Source organism: Agelaius phoeniceus, chromosome 6, assembly GCF_051311805.1.
Source record: "Agelaius phoeniceus isolate bAgePho1 chromosome 6, bAgePho1.hap1, whole genome shotgun sequence".
NCBI lineage: Eukaryota > Metazoa > Chordata > Aves > Passeriformes > Icteridae > Agelaius > Agelaius phoeniceus.
Window position 1 is genome coordinate 32,025,148 of NC_135270.1, and position 27,852 is coordinate 32,052,999.

The following is a 27,852-nucleotide window of genomic DNA, read 5'->3' on the forward strand; positions in this document are numbered from 1 at the left end:
TTTTTTATCCTCTTTCTCTCCTGCCATGACAAAAATCTGTTTTAGGATATCTGTTTTGTCCTGTGTAGTACAGCAGCTGATCTAGCTCACCAAAAACAGAGTAAGGGTATTTTTTTATCTGAAAGGTATGACATAGAAAACAATTTCTCCAAGTTAAATGGATGTAAACCAAAGTAGCACAGCCTTCCTTAAAAAAAGTCTCTACCCCATAAAGAAAGACCTAGAGTTCCCCCTCCCACCCAAACTCCCTCTTCCCCACACAATGAAAGGTCTTCAGTTTAAGTAGTCCACAGCACATCCAAAGATGTTCTTTTACAAAATGCTACTCCATGGGACCTCCAGTTAGAGAGGCAGTGACACTGCACTGTGATAAACAGCAAACAAATGTCTTTCCTACTGAAAGAAGTGTGCTTGTTCAGTGACGACAATTCTCATTTGCAAGACACGTTTGTTTCCTTCCACTTCAGCAGAGGTCAGATACCAAGTATGTTCTCACTTTCATTCTCTCAAAAGCATTCTCTTGAGGCAGGTCATGTGTTTCGAGTCCACATTTATGCAGAAAGAAGAAAGGAAGGAATAATATAATGGTCCCAGGATTTGTAAGGCTAAACGTTTCAAAAGGTGCAATTACCAGCATTTTTCAATAGTCTCTGAATCCAACAATCTTGTGATTACGAATCTGTGAAAAAAGGAAAATGTATATTTAAATATTTCTGTGTATTATGCATGATTATATCCTAGTCATTAATGCCCAGAGACATCTGTAGAGAAAACTGAAATTAGGTACTTCCTTGAGTTAGACTTCATAATCTAATCTATGTAACTATTACATAATGAAGTGACAATTTCAGAAGACTAAGACAGCTGGAACTAGTTGTATGCACTTACTTCCACTAAACTTCAAGACTGCAATATATGGACAACCTTCTACTTTGCTTACTTTTAAGCAAATCAGCTTTTTACTTGCTCAGAGCAATATATTGCATTTCTACCTTAGATTTTGTCAGATGTGCTCATTCATTCAAATCAGCACTTCAAAGAAGAGTCAAAATGTATTTCATTTCTGAAACTCAACAGGAATTTCTGATACTTTGAAATAACACAATAGAAATATACTTAGATTTTACATATTTAAAATTTTAACTGTGGAGAGTTTATCAAGGTGTCCTGCTCCTGCCTGCAGAACTCATTTGAACCTGAACCACAAAAGATCACAGTTCAACTTTCTCTCTTGGCTCTTACGTCTTATGTTCTCGAACCAATTCATTTATATAGGATCTCTTAAATGCAATGTCATCCTTACCTCTGCATTCATATTTAAGGTCTGAGAAGAACACCATTTCTTGAGAGAAGACAAATAATCCTAGCCGACCACCAGCATAGGTTTTATCGTAGATTGGTCCTGAGTCTGCCATGATTTTCTTCCCTTCATACATTACAACCCTACAAAGAGACAACAGCTCAGCCATCTTTGACAAGGTCCTGTGAGGCTTATTTTCACAGACATCCACTTTTCCTGTGATATTTACTTCAGATAAAAGTATGATACTCACCTGATGTAGCCAGTCTTTGGTCTATGGCTAAGTCGCCATCTGTATGCAGTGAAGTCTTTCCAGCCTATGTGACGAGGATCATGCCACAAAGTTCTCACCTGTGAAAGAAGGTTTTTCATCAACCAAAGGCCAGAGATAACACAGCAGTTATTTTGACATGAAGGTGTCTTACTATTAAAGGCTGCAAATAAGTCATTAGGCTCTGTAGTAGCCTAAAGATAGAAATAATAGAAATCAACTGCATTCAAATTTACTTTTAAAATATGTAAATGGGAAGCTACAGCTATTCCACTAACAAATTGATTCACTGCTGCGGGGAAGTCTGTCTGCAGCAAGCAATCTTGTTAATTGTATAGAATATTTTACTTGATTAGGAAAAATTATGAAGTTATTGGTATTTGGCAAGAAGCCTACATGATCAGCATGTGCAGGCCCCCTCTAAGTGTCTAGTTTTCTGGAAGAACAGCCTGCCTTATGCAGAAGAGTATGTTATTACACTGAAGTGCTCATGTTATCACATTAAGAGTACTTCAGCATGTAGTAAGTGCCACTCTTACCTGGCCAGGAGTGTTTCCTGTGTGCCACAGAGCATTACGAAGGTGTTCTCCTGGACCAGTGGTGGAATTCACAACTTTGATGGAGAGACCTGAATAGCCTTGAGCTTTGGTTGGTGTGGAATCCCAGTAAGACTGGGTGATCTGCTTCCACATGACAACATAGAAACGACTGCTAGATTGGTAGCCAAATACAAAGCCAGCATAATCATCATCCCTTTCTGTATTGATAAAGAAGGTACCACTGAAGTCCACAGCATTGAATTCATCAAAACCTATGGGGACATCAAAGAATAAAGTTTTAGGAGCTACTTTTTTACAATTCTTAAATAACTCCTTAATAGTTACTTAGGTCCTCTTCCTCTCCCCCACCCTAACTAATAAAAACAACAAAACCACCCCTCACCCTCACTAACAAACAAACAAACAAAAATCAAACCACCCCAAACAACAGTGCCTGTTAAATTTTTCCCCTTACCGACTGCAAGGCCAGGGTCACAGTTGACTGTCTGAACCAGTTCTTTACCCTGGTGACGAACAACCCAGTTTGGATCATTTTGGGATGTTCCTTTGGGATCCAGGGGAATCATCTGGAATTTTCGGAAGTCAGTCTCACTAATTTCCACATTTTCAGGGCAGATATCATCAATGTCTGGCACACTATCTTGGTCAAAGTCATCTTTGCAAGCATCCCCACGTCCATCACCTGTAGGACAAAAGTAATTTTACTGTTTAATTACCACCACTGTTTGTTTCTGAGTCGTACAGCTTGGGAGTTGAAGCCTGACTTGCAGACCTCTGACTGCCCAGGTACTTGGCAGACACATGACAGAAGCCACAGCAGCAACTGTATAAATGCCCTTTCACTCCAGCCTGATAGTGACTTAGGAGTAAGTTGGATATGTGGTCATTTTTACATTGATCTTTACTCCTGAGAAGCACTATAACAACATTCTGGTTTTTTTTCTGGTACAGACATTCTGGTTTTTTATTACTTAGTTTTGTCCAACATTAAATAGTGTGAAAAAAATACCATCAAACTATTGAAAAAAACCTCGTAAAATGTCATTACGATACTGGCTCTTACCATCAGAATCAGCTTGATCTGGGTTGGCAACCAGTCTGCAGTTGTCTTTGTCATCAGGGATACCATCATTGTCATCATCATGGTCACAGGCATCACCTTTTCCATCCTTGTCATGGTCAGCTTGATTGGCATTGGGCACATAGGGGCAGTTATCAAGGTTATTTTGATGACCATCTTCATCTATGTCCTGGTTGTTGTCACACTGATCACCTATGAGGTCAGAATCAGTGTCTTCCTATCAGAGGAGAAAAAAACCAAAACATTTTAAAAGGCCACTTAAAGAAGGCTGAGATAGAGGTATCTAAAATAGGAGTCTTAAAACATAGAATTAATCAGGATTTCTGCTAGCTTTATCAAGAGCTAAGATGGATATAGTGGGTGGATTCATACACACTTAAAACTGCCTGTGCTAACTGGTTTTATGCTACTTTAGTCTTGTTCTGGTTTTAATTTGAATTCACAGCATCAGAAAGCAGTGTGATCATCAGCTATCTTGTGCCTTTGTCACATGTCTCTTCTGTCACTAGTCTACCATACTGGATGCAGGGTGCTTTATCTCCTACCTTCCCTGGCAGCAGCAATGTGGTTTCAAAGGCCAATTCAGGGTTGGACTACTCTGTACTTAGTCAGTAGAGACTGTAACATTAAACAGTGTACCAATGTTTAGTGTTACATCCTCTACACCATAGCTCAAATTTCTCTATCATAAATGCTCTTCATGCCCCCTGATTCATCAGTCAAGACAATTGTTCCCATGCTGGTGACAGACTGCATTAACTAACTAGTTAGTTAGTGCTTGCTGATCACATATTTTAGACAGTCATTTGCATAATCAGCTCCCGAACTAAGAAAAACAATCCTGTCATCCCTGAGGTTGCCTCACATTTAGCCTAGTAGTCTTGTGAGCACAGGTGGGTGACCCTGGTGTAGACAGAAGGCATACCATACACTGTTGGATTAGCTACTAATTCTGGCACTTGAAATCTAATATCTCTACTTCTAGAACTTGATTAGGACAGTGTTTGGAAAGCCATTAGAGTCTTAAAATTCAAAGTCACAAGAGAAAGGATCCTCCCGAAAGCAGCTGCTTCAAAGGATCTTCAAGCAATTCCCTCCCTCAAGTGGGGAAATAGTAAAGCAAGTGACAATGACTAAGACATTTTATATTATCTGTTTAAATCCTTCAAGTAACACTGCTTTTAGGCTACATGGCCACACTACACTACATTCCACTAATTTGCAACTGCTTTTCTAGCCCTTCAAACATTCCAGTTGTGTCCCTGAAGCTATTAAACTTAGTCTTTTGACTGACAGGATGCCACTGGCTTAATCTACTTCTGCCTTCAGTTTTTGAATCAGTAAGTTGTCTGAGAGTCTGGATCCCCCTGGATTTTTATGAAGGTGAATTTTAGAAGTGTCAGAATATGCCTTTTTCTTAGAGAAAAGCAACTTGTGCTGCCTTCTACTTTCTGCTCAAAAAATTATCTTCTGAAATGCAGTTGGCTTCAAGTTTAGGGACAAAGTTTAAAGAACAGCTTTATGTCTAACTGAACACAGCCCTACAGCTATGAAGAGAGTAGTTCCACTACACACATTTCACACAATGTTCCCAAAGTATTTCATATTCTCACTGTGAGGATCACCAGAACTGACAAACCTAAGAAATGTTTAGGTGACAAGCACATGCAGCAGTCTCACAGATCTTCACTACAGCTACTGTTCAGACTCTGAGGGCATGCTATTTGATAAAGGCACCAAATTGGAAAGTAGTAAGAATGATTTGTGACAAGTCAAATTTCAGGTGTAACCTGTTCAATTATTTTCTACAACACACAACATGCTGTATTTTCTAGCACATCAGTCCTCTACTTATATATAATTCAAATCCCTTACCTGGTCAGGGTTGTGTTCCAGTGGACAGTTATCACACTGATCTCCAACACCATCCAAGTCTGTATCCCTCTGGTCTACATTGTAGACATACTGACAGTTGTCCCTTTCATTAAGCACCCCTGTAAAAGTTCATGAATGAAAATCAGACATCTACATGCTGCAAAGGACTGTATAAAGCCACCACACACTTCTTGATACCTTTTTTAAAGCATTTTGAGCAGCATTTGAAAGCTTTGAAATGTGACTCATCACTAGCTCTGTCACAGACTTCTGCTCCTATTGCCTTGGGAGAGTGGAGCTAGAATTGAATTGTGCCAAAATCCGTATATTCCAGAGTGAATTTCCGTTAGCCCTAACTGTTCCTTCAGTAGCCTTCATGTCCTGAAACCACCACAAGGGAACTTTTGTGTGCTCAGGGATGAAATTTGGTAGGAAATCAGGATTACATTGTGTTCATTTGATTTATGGCTGATTAGAAAACCATCTAAAGGAGTGATCAGAAGCCACCTACCATCTCCATCAATATCTATTGCACATGCATCTCCTTCTCCATTGTTGTCAGTGTCAGTTTGATCAGGGTTGTGATTGTAGGGACAGTTGTCACAGCGGTCACCAACATCATCCCTGTCATAGTCATACTGCTGTGGGTTGTAGATGAATGGACAGTTGTCCTGCAAAAATGAGAAAAGTCAAGTTTTAAAATGAATCAAATTAAAGCTTTAACCAGATTCTGCTTATGCTTGTACTGCTATATGAAAGAAGAAATGAAAGCTGGGGAAACAGTTAAAACTCAGATGCTACTATCTCAAAACACCCTGTTGCTGGCATGTGTGTATGAATGGCTGATTGAAAAATGGAAATCACTTCCAAAGCTCAAACAGCTGCAGAAAGTTTGTCTGCACAGTTATGCATATCTAGGGTTTCTAGGATAGCTGTCATTGCCAGCAATTTCCTATGGTCCTCTCTTAAGATTAAGGTTAGAAGCTATACCCCAGCTTTGGGAGGGGGAGTGGGAAAACCACATTCTCAAAGGCTGTTCTTTTCTGTTTCTTACCCGGTCATCAGGAATGCCATCATCATCATCATCACTGTCACAGGCATCACCAATCCCATCCTTATCATAGTCTTCCTGCCCTGAATTAGGCAGATTAGGGCAGTTATCCTACAAAGAAAGAAGTGCACAGAGATGTTCACTCCTGGTATTATTACAATATGGATTTGAGCAGGTAAAATCCAATAATTAGGCAAAATTGTAACACCTCAGTCAGGTAGGAGTAGCCTTACTGTAATTTTCTCAATTTAAACTAGTCATTACAGCGATAAGTAATTTTTAAAATAAAGATTGGGCTGTTTTTGAGAATCTTACCCTGCTGCTCTTCCCTTGGAGATTGCTATCAGAACAAAACTGATATAGGTATGACCGAAATTAGAATCTTCCTAGAACATTTACAACAATCAGGCTTCATTTTTTCCCATATCACAAGAATATATAAAGCAATACACCAACAGCAAGAACCTCCCAGCAATGCCTTGACAATGGTATCCCTACACCTCCTCTATCCCTAGGTTATCTGCAGAGAGAATAGTTTAACAGCTTAGGCTGTTAGAATGGCAGATGGTAAAAGAGGATAAACTTACTTTTTTACAGTGGTAAGTAGCATTGGCAACACAAACCAGGTTCTCATTTGGCCATCCATCCAAGTCCGTATCTTCTCCACAGATGATGCCATTGCCAGCATAGCCTGGTTTACACTCACAGCGGTACATGGGGTCACTAAAGTGGCCAAGGTAATTGCATTTGGCATTCTTGTTGCAGTCATGTGTTCCATCTGTGCATGGATTACGTGGCTTGCAGACCTAGAAGACCACAAAGAACTTAAACCCACTGAAAACATTGTTTTATCCCTCACTTTTCCCCCAAAGATTCAAATACATCCTAATCAATCAGGCAAAAAAAAGCTTCATACATGGCTTTCTTCCAGTCCTCAACTCCAGTACCAGCCTTAGTACTAATTATTTTTCTTGTTCAAACCTTATGTATTATTAAATGGAACCAAGCACTAAGATATGAGGCACATACTTTTGTATCATTAGTGAATACTCCTGAGTTACTCATAAAATTATGTGTAACCTCTGACCCCTGCATGGCTGAGGAGGATAATGATATTTAAAACTCATTTTGATCTTCAAAATAAATTAATCAATGCTTCTTCTGTTCTGAACCACAGAAGATGGTGTTTTATTAAATGCTCCAAGCCTTTTTTGCCAAAAACATATAGGTGTTTTCTGGTTTTTAGAAACTTTGTGAGATTTTGTAACTCAGAACAATTCTCAAATTGACAATACCTGTTTGTTACTCATGGCATCCTCAACACTGCGACCAAATGGCTGTGTTCCAGTGAAACGTGGTGGGCAAGGCAGACAGTTGTACCCAGGTTCAGTATTCTCACACCTGTGCACTCCGTTGAACACAAAGCAGGCATCAGGAACCTCTTTGCACTGAAATTGAGTTCGAGATAAAGGAGAACAACAGTTAGCATTATAAAACAGTGATTCTGTCCTCCCTTTCAGTTTTCTTTCGTTCCCTTTCAAGGAGAAAACTACTGTCTTCTTACCTCATCAATGTCTTGGCAGTGAATACCATCACCATGGTAGCCAGCAGGACAGGCCCCACATTTCCAGGAACCATCAGGGGCACTGGTGCATGTAGCCCCTGCAAAGCAGGGATTAGACAGACACCCATCTGTGAAACAAGCAGGAGATGTTATGATAAAGGACGCTTTACCATGCTGCTACAGTACTGTATTTGGCTGATATCCTGGTCTAAAGCTCTAGCACTTGAGGTTTGCAGACCTTACACTGGTATTTTCAAGATTATCAACAACCTTCAGATGTTTATGGGCAAATGGATACTCACCAATTGGACAGTCCTGTTTGTTGCAGACCTGAGTTCCTCTAGCTTCACCTACACAAGTCTTCCCACCATACTGAGGCTCGGGATTATTGCAGAGACGGCTTCGCTTCTGAAGTCCTCCTCCACATGTCACTGTGCAAGCATCCCATGGAGACCATGGTCCCCAGTTGCCATTAACTAAAGGGAGGAGAAGATAGAAAACATGTATAGCTTTAATTCATTGCTACAACGAGTTTCTACCTGACTGAGGACTTTACTTTTGTAGGGAGAGTAGGTCAGACATTGTTCTGACATAAATGACAGAATAAATGGACTCCATGGAAGAGGCATAAAAATAGTTTCATCTGAAATTAACCTGCGAGGTTTCATATAGCACACCTCTAAGTTTAAAGAGAGAAGAAAGAAGAATACTAGAACAATCTTACTAAGTAACTACTCAGGATGTTCACTAAGCTACCAATTACTAGTTACCACTAGGACACACTTACTTGGGCAAGGATCTTTCTGGCAGGCTTTGTTTTCTCTTGCTTCACCCTCACAGGGTTTGCCATTCAGCTGTGGTACTGGAGAGTTGCAAAGACGAATTCTAGTAATGATGCCCGTGCCACAAGTGACAGAACATGATGACCATGGCGACCAGTGACTCCAGCCACCATCCTGTTTAACTACAAGAGAGATTTCTGTTACTCATAATTTCTGAAGACTTCAGCTGTACAGCACCTAGAACATAGCCAGTACCAGGACCAAAGACTCCATGTGGAATGGATAGCCTCCTGACTGTCACAGATCAAGTTTTGCAACTAGGGAAATTTCATACCTAGACTGGCATCACATTTCATCCTGGGAGCAGTGCCCAAACATGCCTGTTTACTGCATTAACTATCTGCTCCCCTCCACCTTGTATTAACAAGTCCTTAAAGCTAGAAGCCAAGGATCCATGCCAGTGGCACAGCTACATGGTAATCCTTGCTTTTAACATTGAGCCAATAAAAGCAGCCTCTGTTTTACTACCAGCATGAGCAGATTAAGTACTTACATCTCTTATCACACTCTTGAAGGTGGCAAGTCCTAGTCTGTACAGAGGAGCCTTCACAGCGGTTGTTGAGACTGTCACAGGATCGGCCTCTCTGCTGAATCCCATTACCACAGGTCACAGAACACGAGGTCCATTCAGACCAAGGAGACCATCCATCGTCTGCGTAGTCGCTAGCTGCAGAGAGATACAGCTCTGAGTAAGACTCCAGGTAGATGCTTTCCCATACCTTTTCTCCCACCCCTCTCTCTGCAAAAAAGGACACCACTGTCCTCAGAAGCCACATTCATCTTCCTTCTTTGTGTAAGATAAAGGCCATGAACTCAAACATTTCCGTATGTTACATATTGTAGGAAATATCTGAACATGTATCACGTAAGTGATCAGCCTCCAAGACACATCAGATTAACCTACTTCAGAAGCACAAGGTTCCCCTTGGATATCCAGTTCTGGTATACTGCAGAGCAGCATGGGTCTAGTTAGAGATGAACAACTGCTACAGGACTCTGAAAGTAGTAAGTACTTACGCCAGCACCGAGGGCAGCACTCCCCATCAGGCACGGTGGCATTGGAACAAGGCATGAGAGGACAGGACACTTTCCGGCATATAGTGGCAGAGTTCTATAATGAATTGTGAGATTTACAGTTACCAAGCAGAATTTAAACAATGTCTGGAGTCTGGGTAAATAATAGGAACCTTTTCTGAAGAACTTTAAGACTCAGTAGCATATCTAAAGCAGAAACCCTTGTATTTAGAGCTAAAATACAAAATAAGGGGTAGTCCCAGGTATTTTCAGTCAAACTTCATCTTGTTTCCATTCTCACCTATTATTTTTTAGTCAAAAGCAGAAATATTTTGCTTCTGCAGAAGTTTATCAGTAGTAGCTAGCAGATGCTGGCTCAAGTAAATGACTACTATGTGATACCCAAAGTACAAGGTCAGATTTCAAAGAAATTAAGAAAGAATGAGAGGCCAACATTCTTTTCAGTTAATATGGATTTAAGCTGATTATATGGTAAAGATAAAATGAGTTTAGTGGACTCTGCTCAAGTGCTGTGCAATCTATAACTTATAATTAGAGGTTTTTGATCTGCAAGCCAAACAGGCAGGGTAAGAACACCCACCCCCAATCTCAACAGGAGCTAAAGGGCACTCCGTAGTTTTGCCTCTTAAAGGTAGCAGTTTGGTCAGAAGAATGCTCTCATGATAATTATTTTAATCTCCCCAAGCAAATTACTAGATTAAGGCAATTGCAGCTAACATTGAGTAAACAGATTGGCAGGAACAAGGCAAATGCAAAAGTTACAGTACCATTTGCTGACTGCAAGACAAAAGACACAGTGAGCTAAAGAAGCAGACACAGAATTTGAGTTGCCTTGTATTGCACACATACAAATACTTGATTTTTAGTTTCTAAAGAGTGGCATACTTATTAACCCACTGTTTGGTAGACTGGTATCCTAAAATGTGTTTGCTAAGGTATACTTAAATGGAACAGGCAAATAATTTAAAGAAATTCTGAAACTGTACATTTTGTGTATGTTTACAACATTCAGCAGAAGTGAAACACAAAGGTTAAGTATCTTTCCAGGTGAATCCAGGGATTTAAACAGCTAAACTGAAATCCAAAAGGTATTGCTGTTCCATATAATCTGCAAAAGCTAAAAGGACACACCTAGAAGCATTTTCTACATAAAGAAAACACAAGTTTAAGTGCCTTTACTGAGTACTAGAATATCTTTTTCTACTAAGTCAGCAGGAGGTTCAGTGAGGACAGAATGTAGATCTAGAAAAGCTGATAGTACCATACATTTGTTGTGTTGATAATGACTTTTAGTTTACTGATGGACTTATGTAAAGAATACAAGCATTCCCCAAATTAAGGAACTAAAACCATTAATGGCCGTATCAGAGTGATACATATAATTTCAGAGTTTCATATAATTTTCTAGAATACTGCTGTTGAGACAAGGTATGGAAGCTGCCTCTGTATCAGAGATCCAGTAGAATGAAATAAACTGAGTAATTCTAATGCTTTTCTAGTAAGCTCAGTTCTGTGTAAGATTCACTCTTTCTAACAAACAATGCAGTTTAGAAATATCTGTTAATTCCAGCTTATGAGTTTATATTCAGGTGATTTTTGAACATGAGGAATCTTACCTGGCAAGTACATTCAGTGCAGCTGTCAATAGTCCACTCCTCTTTATTTTTGTGCAAGACTCCATTATGAATACACGCTCCAGGAGTGATCTGGACTACTTTGGCAATGATTTCATTTTCTTCAGTCTTGGGGGTGAGAAGCAAAAAGAAGACATTTAGGATTTATTACAGAAATACCCTTTTTCACAAAAGTCAAAGCAAATATTTTGCTGTTTACATAGGCTCTCAAAAGTCAGGTTATAATTAATTCACTAAGTGCTAGTTAATGAAAGGTACCATGAAGCTGACCATCACTTACCACTTTTCGGACTCTGTCTTGAAGTGTTGTAACCATGGACCGTAGCCCTTGCAGTTCCACAAACATATTTGTTAGTTCATCACAGGAAAATCCACAGACTGCTTGGATGTCCTTTGTTTTATGGCCAATGTAATTAGTGCGGATAGCTGGGCTGGAACCATTGATGGGGTTGTCCAAAGTAATGATTGCACTAGTGGCTAAGAGAAAAAAACAGACGTGAAGTAAATGCATTTTATACCATATGCATTTATCATTCCAGGCTAACACCTGCTAAACAGCTGCCACCAGATTCATTAGGGTGCCTGCAGAAATATAATCTTATTTCTTATGCAATGTGGATTTGCATGTCAGCATTACTTCTGAGTTCTGTTTCAACTTGTCTTTCTAACGTAATGAGAAATCTTATTTTTAATAGGTCATTGGACTCAGAAGATTGTAAACTTACAGCTGGAGCAGCCTTTGTTCCGCAGGATAGTTTCCAGAGTTGTTCCAAACACAAACCGCACATTCTGCAGCAGACCCTGTGGACAGAGGAAGAATTACAGCTACTTGCAGCAACTGCAAAGGAAAGAAGTACCACTTGCACTTGGAGAGACTGAAGGTCATGCAAGATCTTACAGAGCAATTTTACGACAGACAGACGGAAAAGTGAAACATATTGCTCTATTCTCCTTAATGAGAACCAGCCCTGCTTCCTAACGGTCTTATCCTTGAGCATAAGGACTTGGCGACTCTCCAGGCAGGAAGGAAAAAACCCATGGATTTCTGAATCTCATTTAAGAAGCTAAGCAATGAAGCTGCAACTACCTGTCTGGAAGCTTCAGTGCCTTCTTATTGCTGCAGAAAGTTCCATCCCTGCAAATCTAATGCTTTACCCTTCAAACTCCATTAGTAAACTTTAGCAGCTTTAGAGTTCTTTGTTGCTGTTTAGGCTCATTGAGTAGGTAATTCACCTTCAAAACAGATGACTGAAAATTCTAGGCAAAAACATAAGTGAAAGTCTTACCTGGAAGTTGTCATTGACTCCCCCTTTGGCAATACGCAGTCTAGCACTGCTGGCGAGGTCCCTAGTAAAGATGTTCTGGATGGGCATGTCCAGCTCAGCGTTCTCCATTTTCTCACACCCCACATAGAGCTGAGCTCGGTCCTCCTGCACAAACAGGGTGATATTCTTCCAGTGTCCTGTAGCTAGCAAGACATCCTCTACTGACACTAACTGCTGCTTGCCATCAGCAGAAAGGCTCAGGTCCAGGGAGCCTGCCTTCCCATTTGATACTAGACTGAAGACATGACCAGAGCCATCTTTCTGTTCCACAGAGAGCAGTGTGCCTCTGCTCTTCTTGGCTTGCCGGAGAGTGGCCAGGAGAATGAAACCCTTCTCAGCATGGATGGCATCTAATAAGTCTTGGAACTTCGAGTCAGGGACAGCAGGGATGCGACTGGCATCTTCAATGCGGTAAGCAGGGCTGGAGGATTCTGGTCCCTTCACCAGGTACACCCCGGGGGCCCGGCGCCCAGCTCCCTTCTTCATGAAGCCAATGAGTTCAAAGAGATCGAAGACGCTGTTATCATCATTCCTGGACTCTGCAGGGAGAGATCAGGATAAGCACCATGAGAAAAGGACAAGAGGCTGAGTAGGTGTAAATCTCCCAGGACTACTTAACATTTTGGCTCCTGGTGCACATCGTGCAAGGCACAGTGCCTCACATCAGAGCACAGACAGTAGCTCTGATGGTGCAGCAGTCCCACCAGGAGCTGCTGTGCAGCACTACATGTGCATTCTTGTACAGGAGCCAGTCGGCGGCACAGGAGTGCCAGGTACCCGCTGACTGACACACAAAGGTAGCAGCCATTCTGGCACCTCATTACACTCTAGCAGCACAGAAATAGACAGCAAAGCCCGGTCGGCAATATTCCTATGCTAGGACATGTCAAAGTGAGTTTGGATAATCTAGCTGAGTGACAGTAGCACAGTAGCAGCTTCTCTATGTCACCAAGACGGCAGCCTACTACCCCATTCCTTCTTCAGGCAGTTCCTACACCATATTCCTCCTTCCCTCTGCTCAGCACAGAGGTAGACAAGCTTCATGCTCGAGTTCTGGAGACTCTGCGTTCCCATTTCTGAAGGCTACACAAATTCCACACCAGAGAGAAGTTTCCTGTTCCCAACTAGCTGATGCTCAAGTTAAAACATTTTTGTTCACTGAGAGCTTTGGAACTCTTTACCACCGAGCACAACTTCATCAACACAGGCACCAAAGTTTTTTATTTTTGCCCCCGGTAGCACAGAGCTGGCCTTACCTGCAGTGCGCTTGGTCTCTGCTCCGCCGAGCACGAGGAGAAGGAGGCAGAGAGCAGTCGCTGGCCCCATGGCAAAGGTCTGTCTCTGAAGCAGCCTGGGGACACACACGGGGAAGGTCACCGCGCTGCCGTCGCACCCACGGCCGGCGCCAGCGAGGCTCCCGCAGGCAGGGAGGCTGCGCAGCGGGGACGGGACAGGTGTCCCCGGCCGCCCTGGGACGGGACAGCGAGCGCGGCGGGAGCCGCTTCAGCACTCACCTGCGGGAAGAGCGATCCGGGCAGTCAGCGCCGGTCTCTGGGTACCGGCGACCAATATCCGCGGGCGGCCCCGACTGTCCCGGCGCGGGAGGGCGAGCACCAGCGGGCAGCTGTAGCGGCGCTGCCGGGACTCTGCGGGCGCCGGCCGCCGCGCCCGGCTATAAAGGGATGGCTCGCATTCCTGGGCGCACGGCGGGCCAATCGGCGGCGGCGGGGCAGGAAGCGGGAGGCGGGAACCGGGTGGCTCCGGGGCCAGGGACAACTTTCCGCAGGGGCCGGGGGGCGGGGGCGGGCGCGCCCCGCGGGCCGGGGGAGCGGGCGGACGCGGAGCCGCCGCCGCCCGGCCGCGCCGCGCCGCGAGGGGGCGCTGCTCCCTCGGGGCCTCCTGCGCTGCCCGCGGCCCCAGGCGCCGCCCGGCTCCCATCGCCTTCCCCGCCGGCAGCGGGAGCCGGGCGAGGCCGCCGGGAGCCCTTGTTCCCTCAGGCGGCCGTGAACCCTGCCTGGCACCCGCCTGTCCCGCCGCCCGCTCGGCGTCCCAGCCCCGCTCTCCGGCCCCGGCCGCAGGGGGGGCACCTGGCGGGGCCCTGCAGGAGAGGTGCGCCCAGACGCCGCTGCCTCCGGCTGTCCTGAGAGCTGGTGAAAGCATCCTCCACTTAATTAACGCAATTCACTTAATGAGACCTTCTCTGCCTGCCCACTGGTTCCAATACACAGCACACAGGACACTAGGTTCACAAAAGGGCAATAACGTGAATTCTCGTTAGCCCTTCCTGCCTAGCCTTTGTAGAGCCGGGCCCTGAGAGGGGCCGAGAGGACAGAGGACGGCAGGCTGAATCTGCAGGGACCTGCTGTCTCCTTTCCACTCCTTGTCACTGGGGGAAAGTGTGTGGGGATGACCCTCAAACAACGTGGCCTTAGGAATGAGATGACTATCACTGTAGTGCAGCTGAGACTCTCCCATAGCAGCTTTGTTTAATGAACAAAATGACTAGCACTACTTGAGCTAGGAATTTCCCACGTAATATGAATTCCAGGTAACAGGAAATCTAAAGGTTAAAAGGTAGGTTCCATCTGTCATGTCACATTCTGAATGACTGGAAGTGACTTGAGCGTGTGAAACAGCTTTGAAGTAATCGAATTCCAAAAATGGTTAATTCCTCTGCATTCCCTGGCCTTTGTATGCTTGGCATGTGCTACTGTGGAAAGTGGAGTGTCAGTGAACGAGAAGGACCTAGTCAGGCAATTGCGTGTGTGGTGAGGGAAAATTGGAGTGAGCAGTGACTGAGCTGAACTCTGAACAGTGTAAAATGCATCAGACAATTGTGCTGGCTAATGTATGAGAAGGAATTACTGCACTACGGATTATCCTAGGAAATGGTCTGGGAAATTCTTGACCCAAAGAATGAGATAGCTGGAGAATTGTGTATATTAGGGCAAAGCCAAAATTATTGTCTGCCCTTTTAACTTAGAGTATACCATCTGAAGTAGGCCTCTTTACTGTACAGTGATTCATAGCAAAAAAACCTCAACTATCTCAAAATAACTGAGAGAGAAGAGAAATGATGGTGATGATGAGAGCTGTGTCAGTAAAAAAATCCTAAAATATCAGCAAGAAAGAGAGCATGCGAGATACATGGACTGCTGTAACCTGGATAGGTTTAATATTTTATGCTAGTTGAGATCGTTTTTCCCCCTTCTTGCAGTCAGTATTCTCAGCATAAAGCTGAAGAGCATAGTGAATGCTGTATCATATATCACAGAGGATTTCACTTCTGGATGTATAATGGTACAAAAAAGAACAGCTTATCTGTTAACTGTTTGCTGAATAAGGAATTGGTTGGATGGTCACATCCAGTGGGTGGTGGTTAAGGGCTCAGAATCCCGATGGACATGAGTCCCTCAGGGGTCTGTACTGGGACCAGTTCTATTTAATGTCTTTCTCAATTACATAGGTGAAGGGATCATCAAGTTTGCAGATGACACCAAGCTGAGTGGTGCAGCTGACACACCTGAAGGATGGAATATCATCCACATGGACTGGGACAAGCTCATGAACCAGTTCATGGAAATCTCATGAGATTAAACAAGGCCAAGTGCAGGGTGCTGCACCCAGGTCAGGCAATCCCCAATATCAGCACAGGCTGGGGATGAGTAGACCCAGAGCAGCCCTGCCCAGAAGGACTTGGGGGTGCTGGTGGCTGAGAGGCTGAACATGACCCAGCCATGGGCACTGCCAGCCCAGAGAGCCAAACGTGTCCTGGGCTGCATCCAGAGCAGCGTGGGCAGCAGGGCCAGGGAGGGGATTCTGCCCCTCTGCTCTGCTGAAACCCCACCTGCAAGGCTGCATCAGCTCTGGGTGCCAGCACAGGAAGGACATGGAGCTGCTGGAGTGACTCCAGAGGAGGCTACCAAGTTGATGAGAGGGATAGACCACCTCTCCCACAAGGAAAGACTTAAAGAATTGGGATTGTTCAGCCTATAGAAGGCTGTGAATTGACTTTATTGTGGCCTTTCACTACCTGAAGGGAGCCTACAGGAGAGCTGGAGAGGAACTTTTTACAAGGGCATGTAGGGGTGGGAAAAGGGGTAGTGCCCTCACACTGAAAGAGAGTAGATTTAGATTAAATACTGGGATGAAATTCTTTATTCCATCTCTGTAAGGCCAGGCTGGATGGGGATCTGAGGAACTCGGTCTAGTGGAAGGTGTACTTGCTCATGACAGAGGGAAAGTAAAGCAATACTGGAGCGTTTTGCCCACCACAATTTCTCCCTCTGAAGGGAATCCAGTCCCTGGAAATTGATGTGAGATGGTATTGAATAACATTAGGGCCTGGCCACCCCTCCTTCTGGCTATTGTAAAAAATTAACCCTGTCCTGGCTGAAACTAGGACAGTGGGTAAAGTCAGATGAGAAGGATCTCACAATTTATGACTTTCTATGGGCTGCCCTCTGTTGATGTTTATTGTCCTGACAGTAAAGAAGCTAATGGTTGCCTACCAAGGGGAAGAGTGCAGATTTACTGCAGGACGTAACCCTTTCCCTTTGGGGTGGAATCCAGGACATTGCTGTTGGGCAAATCTGTGCCATGTCTGTGAAAGAGTCATTCTACATAATTTGGAGTAAAAAAATACTTTGGTGCATTGCATATGGTCTTGACAAGAATACCTTTCTTATTGGTGTTCTTTTTTTTTGCAGGCATATTCTGTGTGTTAATCACAGCTGCAATCTGCCTGCATGCACAAGGCAGATTGGGCTTTTTTTTTTTTTTTTTTTTTTTTTTTTTTTTTTTTTGTTGTTGTTGTTTTTGAAGTTCTTCCATCAAAATTAGACTTTTTCCCATAACAAAAAAAGTGTGGGGAATTGCAATGTCTGATTAACTGATAGCTAACTCATTGAGCTGGGCTCTTACCCCTTAAAAAACAGAAATGTTTTAATTTCTTATAAATTGTTGTGGGTGTGCAGCACATTTGTTTACTAAGAGTCAGATCTGGGGGTTTGCAAAATGTACTACAATTTAAAGAGAAGAATATACTTTAAAGGGATTAACTGATAAATTTTCTTGCAGGGTTGCATATGCAACCTAGCAATAAATATACTGGCAATGAAATGCCAGTAGCATTTTTTTCATCAGAAAAAGTGAAGCCATTCAGTAATTTTTAAGCCTTTTTTTTCCCCTAGAAGGACAAAGCATTTCTTTTAAAGAAATATTTAGAATTTGAATCATGTACCAAAAAATACCCCTGAACTCTATTCCTGAAACTGAAACCAAGTTGGTTTCTTTTGTCTGTGAAGGCATAAAGAGGAAAACCCTAGTATTCTGTATCAAAAGGCTTTTTCATGTACTTCCTTTGTAAGTAGCAGAAGAAAAGTAACCGTAGATATAGGCATCTAGTCTCTGCCTCAGTGAAGTATTTCTAGTCAGTGAATCATTAGAGCATGTATTCAAATTCAAGCACATGGTAGAGTTTCCTTGGTTTTCATTAGAATTCTTGTGGACATACTTGTGGACCTGCGTTTTCAGATGTTTTATTCAGCAGAGGTGACCATAAGTACATGTTTGTACATTTATACTGGGACTTTTGATCCTCTGAAGTGAAAGAAAGCTGTTCATTTACATCCGTTAGCAATCTGTGTCCCACTATGTTTTTGTGAGTTGTAAACAGGCAGCTGCAGAGCTTATATTCTTCACAACATAATCACAGATAAAGTAAAAAAGAGATTTAATTTTTTGTTCACCTACCAGAGCATCTCCTGTCTCCATTAACTTCATATTACACAATCAGGCAGGATTGATTATGTGCAAGACAGAACATACACGTTTTGCCACAACATGAAACCTCACTTGAGCAAAATACCATATCATATACAAACCTTTACCCTCTTCTTTCCTTCTTTTAATTAGGCAGAAGCAATCAATTATTTGCAGATCCGATAGAACACTCCTAAAAATGCTGTTAATTACTTAATATTGCATAATATCTTCAAATCATCAGGAAAAAAGGCATTGAAAGATCTGTGCAATACATAGCTGGGTGTTGCTGGCAGTCATGTGGTAGAAAAAACAAATAACTTGTATATTAAAAAAGGACTGTTCTGTCATTACACAACTTGAAAGATATGTGTTTAAAATAACTAAGAGAATTGATGAATAAACAGTAATGTACTCATGAGAGGGAAGATTAACTTTGTGCTAGGAAGTGGTGTGCCTGGAGTTTCTTAAAGGCCAGTTGCTTAAAATGGAATGTCTAGAAGGGACAGAGAAATATAAAATAGAAAGCCTGGTTGGTAATTTCCAATGTCCTCTCTGTGTTATGGCAATATGTGTAGTTCTCTGCTTTTTTTCTACTTGCACAAAAACTGTTCTTGCAATCTATCTATATTACAGTCTGTCTTATGAACTTGGTCTAGAGTTAACAAGATTAGACAAAGGATGAACTTCACAACTCAGCTGTAAAATACAGAATAGTGGCATTTAGTCATTCCCTTATTCTGCACAAGTTTCTACACAGTTTGATGCAGCAGCACATTAGGAAGAACACAGACTGGAAGAGATTCCATTTCATGTTGAAGAAGGAGACTGAATAACAAAATTGCCTGGTATAGTTATTTTCAGGCTTTTATTACAACAATGCCTTGGGGGCAGGGAAGTAAGATGTCTTGCCAAGAGATTATTTTGAGCAAATAAAATGATCTATGAAATTTATGACTAAGACTCCTTGACACGCCCCAGCTGAAACTCCCAAGCAGTCTGCTACTTAGTGGAACTGCAAGCCACATAATGTACATACATGAGGTGAAAAGTGCATAGAAAGTATGGGTACATATTATGTCTAGCCTTTTCTTTATCCCAGAGGTCATAAAAGTTGTATTGAATACTGCAAAGCCTTTCCTATTCCTGTAGATTTTAGATACATCATTAGCCCTATTGACCAGGTTACACAGTAAAAAATTTTTCAGAACCAGGTTCTTACATGGCTTTATTAGAAGTTATCCTGATTTTGTCCGGGATAGAGTTAATTTTCTTCCTATTAGCTGGTGCAGCACTGTGTTTTGGAATTAGGATGAGAATAATGTTGATAACGCACTGCTGTTTTAGTTGTTGCTAGGTAGTGCTTATATTGAGCCAAGGACTTTTCAGCTTCTCACCCCACTCTACCAGCTAGTAGTCTGGGGGGCACAAGAAGCTGGAAAGGGATACAGCCAGGACAGCTGACACTAACTGGTCAGAGGAATGGTCCACACTATGGCATCATGCTGTATGATAAAACTGGGGAATTGGCATGGGAATGGTGTCTCACTGCTTGGGAATTGGCTGGGCATCACCATCAGTGAGGGGTGAGCAATTACATTGGGCATCATTGTATATGTTAATTCTATATTATAACAGTAATAACAAATAGCAGTGTTATTGTTATTATTTTTCTTTTTCTGTCCTTTTAGCCTTTATCTTAACCCACAGATTTTATTTGTTTTTCTTCTGCTTCTCTACCCCATCCCACTGATGGGGTAGTGAGTGTTGTGTGGTGTTAAGGTGCCTGCTGGGTTAATCCATGACAGAAGTGCAGCCTGCTGTGACTCATGCTTTCTAAATTCAAATCACATATAGCATTATATCTATATCAATTACAGTTGTCTCCCAAATTGTGTCACTTTAATTACTTTGTTGCGAATGGGAGGAAATTTTGAGAAAGTTGTCTGAGCAGTTTGCTTGATACTGTAGCATTGCCAAGTTGCACAGCACGTGGAGTAGAGTAAGCAGTTCTGGAGAGAGTCATGCTGCACTGAAGAAGCCTGATGTGTAGCATATACCTCCCTCTTTCCCCTGAAAAAATAAAACTAATATTTTCCACTATCCAGACACCTTGCTAATCTCTGAAATAAAACCTCTTATAATATCTGAAATAAGACAGACTGACAGGTCCAGTAACATTAGAGACATCGAATAATTTGATCCTTACTGAGGGATGATTCTTATGGCCCTTCTGAGGCTCCAGACTTGGCCTGCAAAATAGAATGAAAGCACAAGCAGTGCTCTTAACAGTTCAGCCTAGGCATACTTTCACCCAATTTAGGAAGTTCTCTAGGAAATTACTCTGGGACACATGGGCCTTGAAGTTACAGCCTAGCTTATTCTTTTAGTAGCCTCACTTTGTTAGCAAGCACTTCAAGGTAACAAACATGTTAGTGAAAATAGTTCCTGGGAACTGAGAATGTATACATCAAAATTACTTTGTCTATGATTTGAATGGGGTAGATATTTTTTTAGCCAAATTTTGTAAGGAGATGAGACATCTGTGATTATGCTCTGTATCTGTTTGGATATGTCTGTATAACAAAGTGCTCTCTTCCTACCCCCCAGATAACTTTAAAACTGTTTTCAAGCACAGTCAAACACAAATTCAGCAGAGGAGCAGCATTTTAAAGGAAGTTCTACCAGGTCCTATGAAAATTGGCATCTGAGTAAAGAAAGACAACCCAAATTGGGATGCCACTTGGAGAGATCTTTACAAACTTGGGAGGTTGGCCTATGCAGCCTCATGAAGCCTCAACAAGGCCAAGTGGAAGGTCCTGTACCAGTTTTAGCGCAATCCCAAGCATGAATGCAGGTTGGGCAGAGGACAGATTGAAAGTAACCCTGAGGAGAAGGACTTGGGGGTGTTGATGGCTGAGAAGCTCAGCACGACCCAGCAATGTGCACTTGCAACCCAGAGAGCCAATCACGTCCTGGGCTGCCTCATAAGAAACATGGTCAGCAGGTTGAGGGAGGAGTTTCTTCATCTCTGCTCTGCCCTTGTGAGACCCCACCAAATACTGCATCCAGCTCTGGGACTTCCAGCATGAGAAGTTTGTGGGCCTGCTGGAGCAAGCCCAGAGATGGGCCATGAAGATGATGCGAGGGCTGGAGCACCTCTCCTATGTAAACAGGCTGAGAGTTGGAATGCTTGCCCTGGAGAAGAGAAGGCTCCAAGGAGACCTTATAACACCTTTGAGTACTTAAAGAGAGCTTAAAGAGGCTCAAATACAGCAGACCATTTCCAACTGCCCAACCTGTTTTTGGAAACCTTTTGTTCAATTTAGTTCCACAGCATCCCCATGCAGCTTGCTTACATCTCTCTTCTTGTAGAGATGCTTTCACAGTACAGTTTTCTGTATTGGAAATTACTCTGATTTCTTCTTGTCCTTCCTTCAGGAGGCATAGAGATTGGTTGCTGTCCCCTTACAAGCAATCTTGCACACATGAAAGCCTCCTATAATGTCTTTCCTCAGTCTTCTAGACTAAACAAAGCCAATTTCTTCAATCTCTCTTCATATTTTCATGATGAAGAGGTTCATATTTTCTGAACCTCTTCATCTCCACTTTGGACTTTTCCCAGCTTTTCTTTAGCTCTTTTGAAAAGCATGGTTATAAAAACTCTCGTGCAATGCAATTCTTCATCTAAAGCCCTAATAAGACTTAGGGAAAAAGTTTAGTCTCTTATGTAGAGAGTATTTCTGGTAGCATGTACTGGCATGACAGTGGTCATCTCTTTCTTTCCTTGAATTTTAGTTTTGCAAAGTGTCATATCATTAATTTTTATGCTGCCTGCTGTGGTTTAATGCAGGCCTCCAGTCCTGTCAATGTTTTTTGTTTTCTTGCCAGTTATTTTTGCATTGTATTTAACTTCTTGTTCATATATATATATATATATATATATATATATATATATATACAGGATATATATATATATACACAGGAGCTGGTCTTCACTGTGATGAATTGCAACTTAGTTTTTTGTATACAAGACTGTTGATAAGGTAGAGCAGTTTGCATCTGAACATGGTTTTAGCCAAGTTTGCTAAGGTCAGTGAAGACCAAGAATCTGATATAACTGCACAGAGCAAGCCAGCAAGTCTTGGAGGTTACTGTCAGTATTAGAGCATTTATTACAGAAGTACTCAAGAATATTCTTTAAATATTTGTAGACTTATATTATTCAATTGTGGGGGTGGAAAACAGAGGCACGAAGGAAGGCCTTGACAGTAAGATTTTTAAAAAATGCCAGTCCAAAATTGGTGTCCCCGCAGAACAGCCTTGGATGTATTAGCCAAATGTAAACAATTTGCTTCCTAAGAATGTCTGATTACTGCAATGGTAAAGGCGTTCGAACTTGAGGACCGTTTGGAAAATTTTGTCCAAAGGAACCTATCTGAAAACATCAAGCCAAGGCATAAACAAGGCATAGGCTGGAATGTAATTTGAGTGTCTGTATCTAGGAGTACATACTATCTTATGTCTTGGCAACAGGTCTGAAGTAAAATAGACAGCCTTGCAGCTATGCTTATTAGCTCCGGCACAGCACTAACCAGCCGTGTCTCTGTGCCACAGCTGTGCATGTCTGTGAGCAGACTTAATGCCAGACTCTCTCCATTGTTCATTTAGACAAACACTGAATCTTTGTTCTCAGTCTTTTCCTCAACAGGTAGACAAAGCACTGTACTGCCTCACAATGGCAGCCTAATATTTTTTGTTGATAAAATTAAAGATTTGAGGATACCAGCTGCAATTTTCTCCCAGAAATTTTTAACTACCTGTAGTTTCCCAGTGCAGAGTGGTGCCAAATGTACTTATTAAAAGTGTAATTCATCAATGCAGAATCCCCTTTAGACTGCTGACTGCTGCATGCAATTGTGCACATCTAGTATCTTTGAACACATTCTCAGGCATGTACAAATTTAAATGATACCATTCTTAATCCAAAGTACCTGTCCTTTCTGGACTCTGTGGATTCTATCTTTCTGCTTTTCTCTTTCATTGCTAAATTACTGTTTCAGAAACAACTTTACAAAGTTTATCTCTGAGAAACTGTGAGTTTCAGTGTATCTATTCTCCTCTATGGCTCTTCCTACAAACATGGTCCATATGATAAAGTGGCCTAGAAACAAATGCTGGCTTTGTAACTCTGAACAATTATTTTATCATGCTAAAGACAGGATAGTATTCAACATACAGGTGCAAGAAAACTGAAACTGCTAGAACATGTTTCAGAGTATGACCAAGAGGCACAAGCCAGGAAAAAGTACAGCCTCCAATTCACTTTTAGAAACAAAACGGATGAAGTATATGCATATTGCATTTAATAATGTATATATGCTCAGGGAGAGATAAATGGTATTTCTGCTTTTAGACAAAAATAGACAAAAAATCAGGAAGATGAAGATGTTAATTTCTGGAGTTCATAACTCTGCATGCAGCTTTTCAGTTCATCCTATACTAGAAACTTGTTCCTGTGTTGCTGAATAAATCACTCTATGTTGCTTTGTGTTTGAGGTTTTATTTCTGAGCCAAGTGATACCCCACACAAAATAGCTATTCTATGAACAAGTAGGAAGACATGTTTAATCAGAGCTTTCAGGAGTTAGAAACTAAAAAGGCAGTGGAATGTGGTATGTGGATTGGCACGAAAAAGTAGGCGACTTCCATTTTTTTTTGTTGGAAGGTGTTATTTGAGGTCAGGTAGCCCACGTAGGCTGAAGGGGAAAAAAGAAAAAAAAAGCATAAATCCAATCCCCATTGCCTCTAATACGTTAAGGAATGGGGTGTTTGTGGAGAAATTCTCTGGGCAGCACATGATTTTGGAGGCAAGCATCTAAATATATGAACTTAAATGGAAACAGGACATTCTGCATGGTTTTCTGCACCCCAACATGCCTGACCATAAGGTTGTGAGAGAGGGTTAGCTTTGAAAGATTGGAATGTGCCAGTAGTCAGAGGTTGCTGTCCCAGTTATGACCATGATTTTGGGACCTAGCCCTGAATGATCTAGCTGCTATTGACTCCATTATGATCCACATATTTTTCACGTGATTATCAGTCAAAACACTCTTGTTCTTCTTTAAGGACATACTCAAGAAGGGGAATATTGGTAGCCACATCATGTTTTGATGGAGAGGAAACACAAGTTTTCTTCCTTCAAAAGAGACATTCTGTGTCTTGAACTTCTTCATGTATAAACAAGATACTAGTATATTAATAGGTTAAATAGGACTGTATAACTGAATACATAAAAACAAAATGCAGAAAGTGTACAAAGGTTATGGGGTTTTTAGTTGGCATATCAATTCTAACCACCAAAGGGAAATTCTGATAGAGTTTAGAATACATGTATTGATATGTTTATAGAGGGAATGCTAGCTAATGTATGGTTATCCAACTGCTTTTAGAATTTGTTGGCTTATTTCTTTCTCTTGTAAATAATGCATTAAGGACACTAGCTTGTAGTTGTTTCATCATGCAAGGATGTTAGCGACACCATGAGTATTTTCATTTATTTCCTTTTATAGCTAAAGCAATTTTATAATTGCAAAACTCCTTTTTAATTACCATTGTTATTTCTGCAGTTGGAAGCTCACCCTGCTGAGGAATGTTGGTTTTGTTCTTGATTCTTTGCCTTCCCAGCTTGTATAATTCTGCATAAGCAATTATCAAAATGTAAACTTGTCTAGCAACAAAACAACCACAGAGGTTTCCACATAAAGATGAGTAACTGTAGAGGCAAGTAGGAAGTGAAAAATTTGAACTTTGAAGGGAAAAAGGAAAGGAAAAGAACATTTATAAGTACACTTGGTCGGAGTACAAAGGATGAACAGCCTTCCTACCTGGACCTTGCCCTTCACTTGCTTTGGTTGCCCTGTAGAAGCCAAATCAATTTTTCATTCCTCAGATCACCCATCAATGAGGTCCACAGCACAAATGGTAGGATAGCTATGAAATACATATAGCATATCAAAGGTACAATACTGTTATGAATTCAGAACATTAAAAAAAAATAAATCTCTGTCAAATAATACATTGCTTAGATAGATTCCACCAGACTTCAATTTATCCATTTCAGTCAGAAGCCAGCAGGATATAGGAGGTAATGTGTTGCACTAGTTCACTAGAAAAGTGCTTCAAAAATAATTTAAGGAAATGCACAAAGAAAATGTGATTTTTTCCAGATGGATAGGTTTTGCCCTTCTGTTAGAGCTATATTGTTACTCTTTTCTGGTCCATTCATGCCTGCAGTCCTAGACTCAATTTATTGAAACTATGAAGAAATACATGCTTTCTCAGGATTTGCAACGAAACAGAATACATTCCCAAGAGTTACAAAGAGGTTTCACATCTAAAATGTTCAAATAAATCTCCAGTCATAAGAATGCATAACCAAAATACCATAAAAGCCATTTTACTAAAGGAAAACATCAAAACTGAAGTTTTGTGTAGTGGAGATTCTTCACAGTGGTGAGAGTTGGCACATGCAATGGTATTAGGAAAGGAAAATAAGCATGCACAGTATAAAGTATTTAGAATGACTAGGCTTTTAATTTTGTTTGTAATTTCAAAGATTAGCTAATCTTCACACAGAGAAGGAAAGAAAAGCCATAGTTTTTTTATTAAATTATTTTGGGAAAAACAACTACTTTAAACTTTCTTCCTTTCTGTGCCTGAGTACAAATAAATGCCTGGCTGTATAGGTAGCCTGGGAATGGTACAAGTACAGCATGAACTTACAGGGTGTGCATGGTAAAAATGCACTTTATGAACTGTCTATAGGTACAGCATTAATTTAATGAAACCTGTCAGCTAGAGTGTTAAGTGCAATCTGCTTACTGAAACATTTGGAATCTGTGCTGCTGAGAATGTGACCTAAAAATGTTGCCTTTAAACTTTTATATAACCTCATCTTGACCTGGCTGCATTTCAGCTGAAGTTTTCAACAGTCAGTAACTTACACTGTTTCATGTGAGCAGCAGGGAAGACTTCAGACTGAGGGACAGCAAGTTGAGAAATTAATTGTCTAAAAAAGGGAGGAGGAAAATGATGGAATGAGGAAAACATGAGAACAGAATTGCTGTGAAACTTGGTGACAATGACAATAAGATTATTCTTATTGTTTGGTTTTACCCTGTGCCCCATAAAACTTTAATCCAGTCATGTGGGGAAAGGAAAGTAGATTACTGTACAAATTATTCATGCAAAAGAACATACACTAGAACACACTTTTTTAGCAAAAGTGTTTGGGATCAGCACTCGGGATGTGCAGAATAGGAACAAAGACCTCAGAAAGAAATACTAATAATCCTCTTGAGATGGGAGGAGAATCACTGTTAGAATAAGTGTGTCATATCATCTGAAGAGTAGTGGTTACTTGGGTGTTGCAATGGCCAGAAAAATGAACAGTTGCTCTGTGTTGCTGGAGAACAATACTGGTAATTTTTCCTCTGATGGTGGTCTTCTAAAATTTTTTTTCTCTTGTGTGGTAGAATATGGTACTGTCTCTGATAATTTGTTTGAGGGGTAAATGTATCTGCAAAGATCAAGACTCTGCAGTCATATGAAATCATTAACAGGTTTTTTCTACAAAAACCCTCAACCAACCCAGATTTTCATTTTGGCACAAATTCAATCATTAATTGGGTTTTGTTGCCGTTAGTAAATTGAGCAAGATAGTATTATGCTTTTTGAGGCAGGGCTATTGTTCCAAATAAAAGTCTGTTTTGAAGTTCTATTTGGGTCAGAAGTTGGTAACTATTCAAAGGAGAGGGGAACACATAAAATGAGGAAAGATTGCAAGAGTAAAAATCTCTAAAATGATTGAAGCATCTCATGTTGACCAGGGGTTTGTCTAAGAGGAACTTTCTCTAACTTTTTCATCTGTACCTTTTGGGAAAAGAAGACTTCAAACATTGGTCAGCCTCATGTTTTTGGGGGGCGTTTTGCTGTAGCATTGATTTACAGCTGTAATCCAGTGACTTTCAAAAGCATAGAGAAACTAAAGGTCAACATATTTTCTGGAGATGAAAATTTTGGCTCTAAAGTTCTTTTAGGTAGTTTTGGCAAATGTTCTCCATGGTCTTGAGTGCCACACTTATCTATATTTGTATTACCTGGATAATAAACGGAGGCCTGTGCTGTGTCTTTTACAATGTCATTGCCCTTGGTTAGCTGGAAATAAACTGAAAAATACACACTGACAAATATTATGATTTATCACTCCATATGACAAGATAAATGATCTTTGATTTTTTTCTTCAGCATATAGTTTTTGATAGCCTTGTGATGGGATAATCAATGGACAAAATGCCATCTTCAGTTAAGTCATCATAATGCCACTGGAAAATGTTGCAGCCAAAGCCCTTCCTAAGTGTTGCTCTCTTAGAAATTTCTAAATGTGTTAACATTAGCAAATGCTTCTTGTAAGTATCTTCTCTATGTGAATTAAGACAAGATGTCTCGATGTCTTTCCTAGACTGGATTTTAGGGCAGAGACCCAATGG

General features: G+C 41.3%; 1 protein-coding gene across 1 annotated transcript; it reads right to left on the reverse strand.

Annotated features, from left to right (window-relative positions):
- Positions 1 to 256: 256 nt before the first annotated feature.
- On the reverse strand, positions 257 to 14,309 carry THBS1 (thrombospondin 1). Its single transcript, XM_054634824.2, has 22 exons — positions 14,053 to 14,309; positions 13,795 to 13,889; positions 12,500 to 13,077; positions 11,939 to 12,014; positions 11,494 to 11,690; positions 11,196 to 11,321; positions 9,562 to 9,655; positions 9,038 to 9,211; positions 8,490 to 8,666; positions 8,005 to 8,178; positions 7,703 to 7,830; positions 7,434 to 7,586; positions 6,726 to 6,944; positions 6,142 to 6,249; positions 5,599 to 5,758; positions 5,088 to 5,206; positions 3,195 to 3,429; positions 2,586 to 2,813; positions 2,111 to 2,382; positions 1,554 to 1,651; positions 1,304 to 1,443; positions 257 to 679 (listed from the first exon to the last, which is right to left on the reverse strand). Exons 2-22 carry the CDS (start codon positions 13,862 to 13,864, stop codon positions 672 to 674), a joined length of 3,534 nt encoding a protein of 1,177 aa, XP_054490799.2. The 5' UTR covers positions 13,865 to 13,889; positions 14,053 to 14,309; the 3' UTR covers positions 257 to 671.
- Positions 14,310 to 27,852: the final 13,543 nt, after the last annotated feature.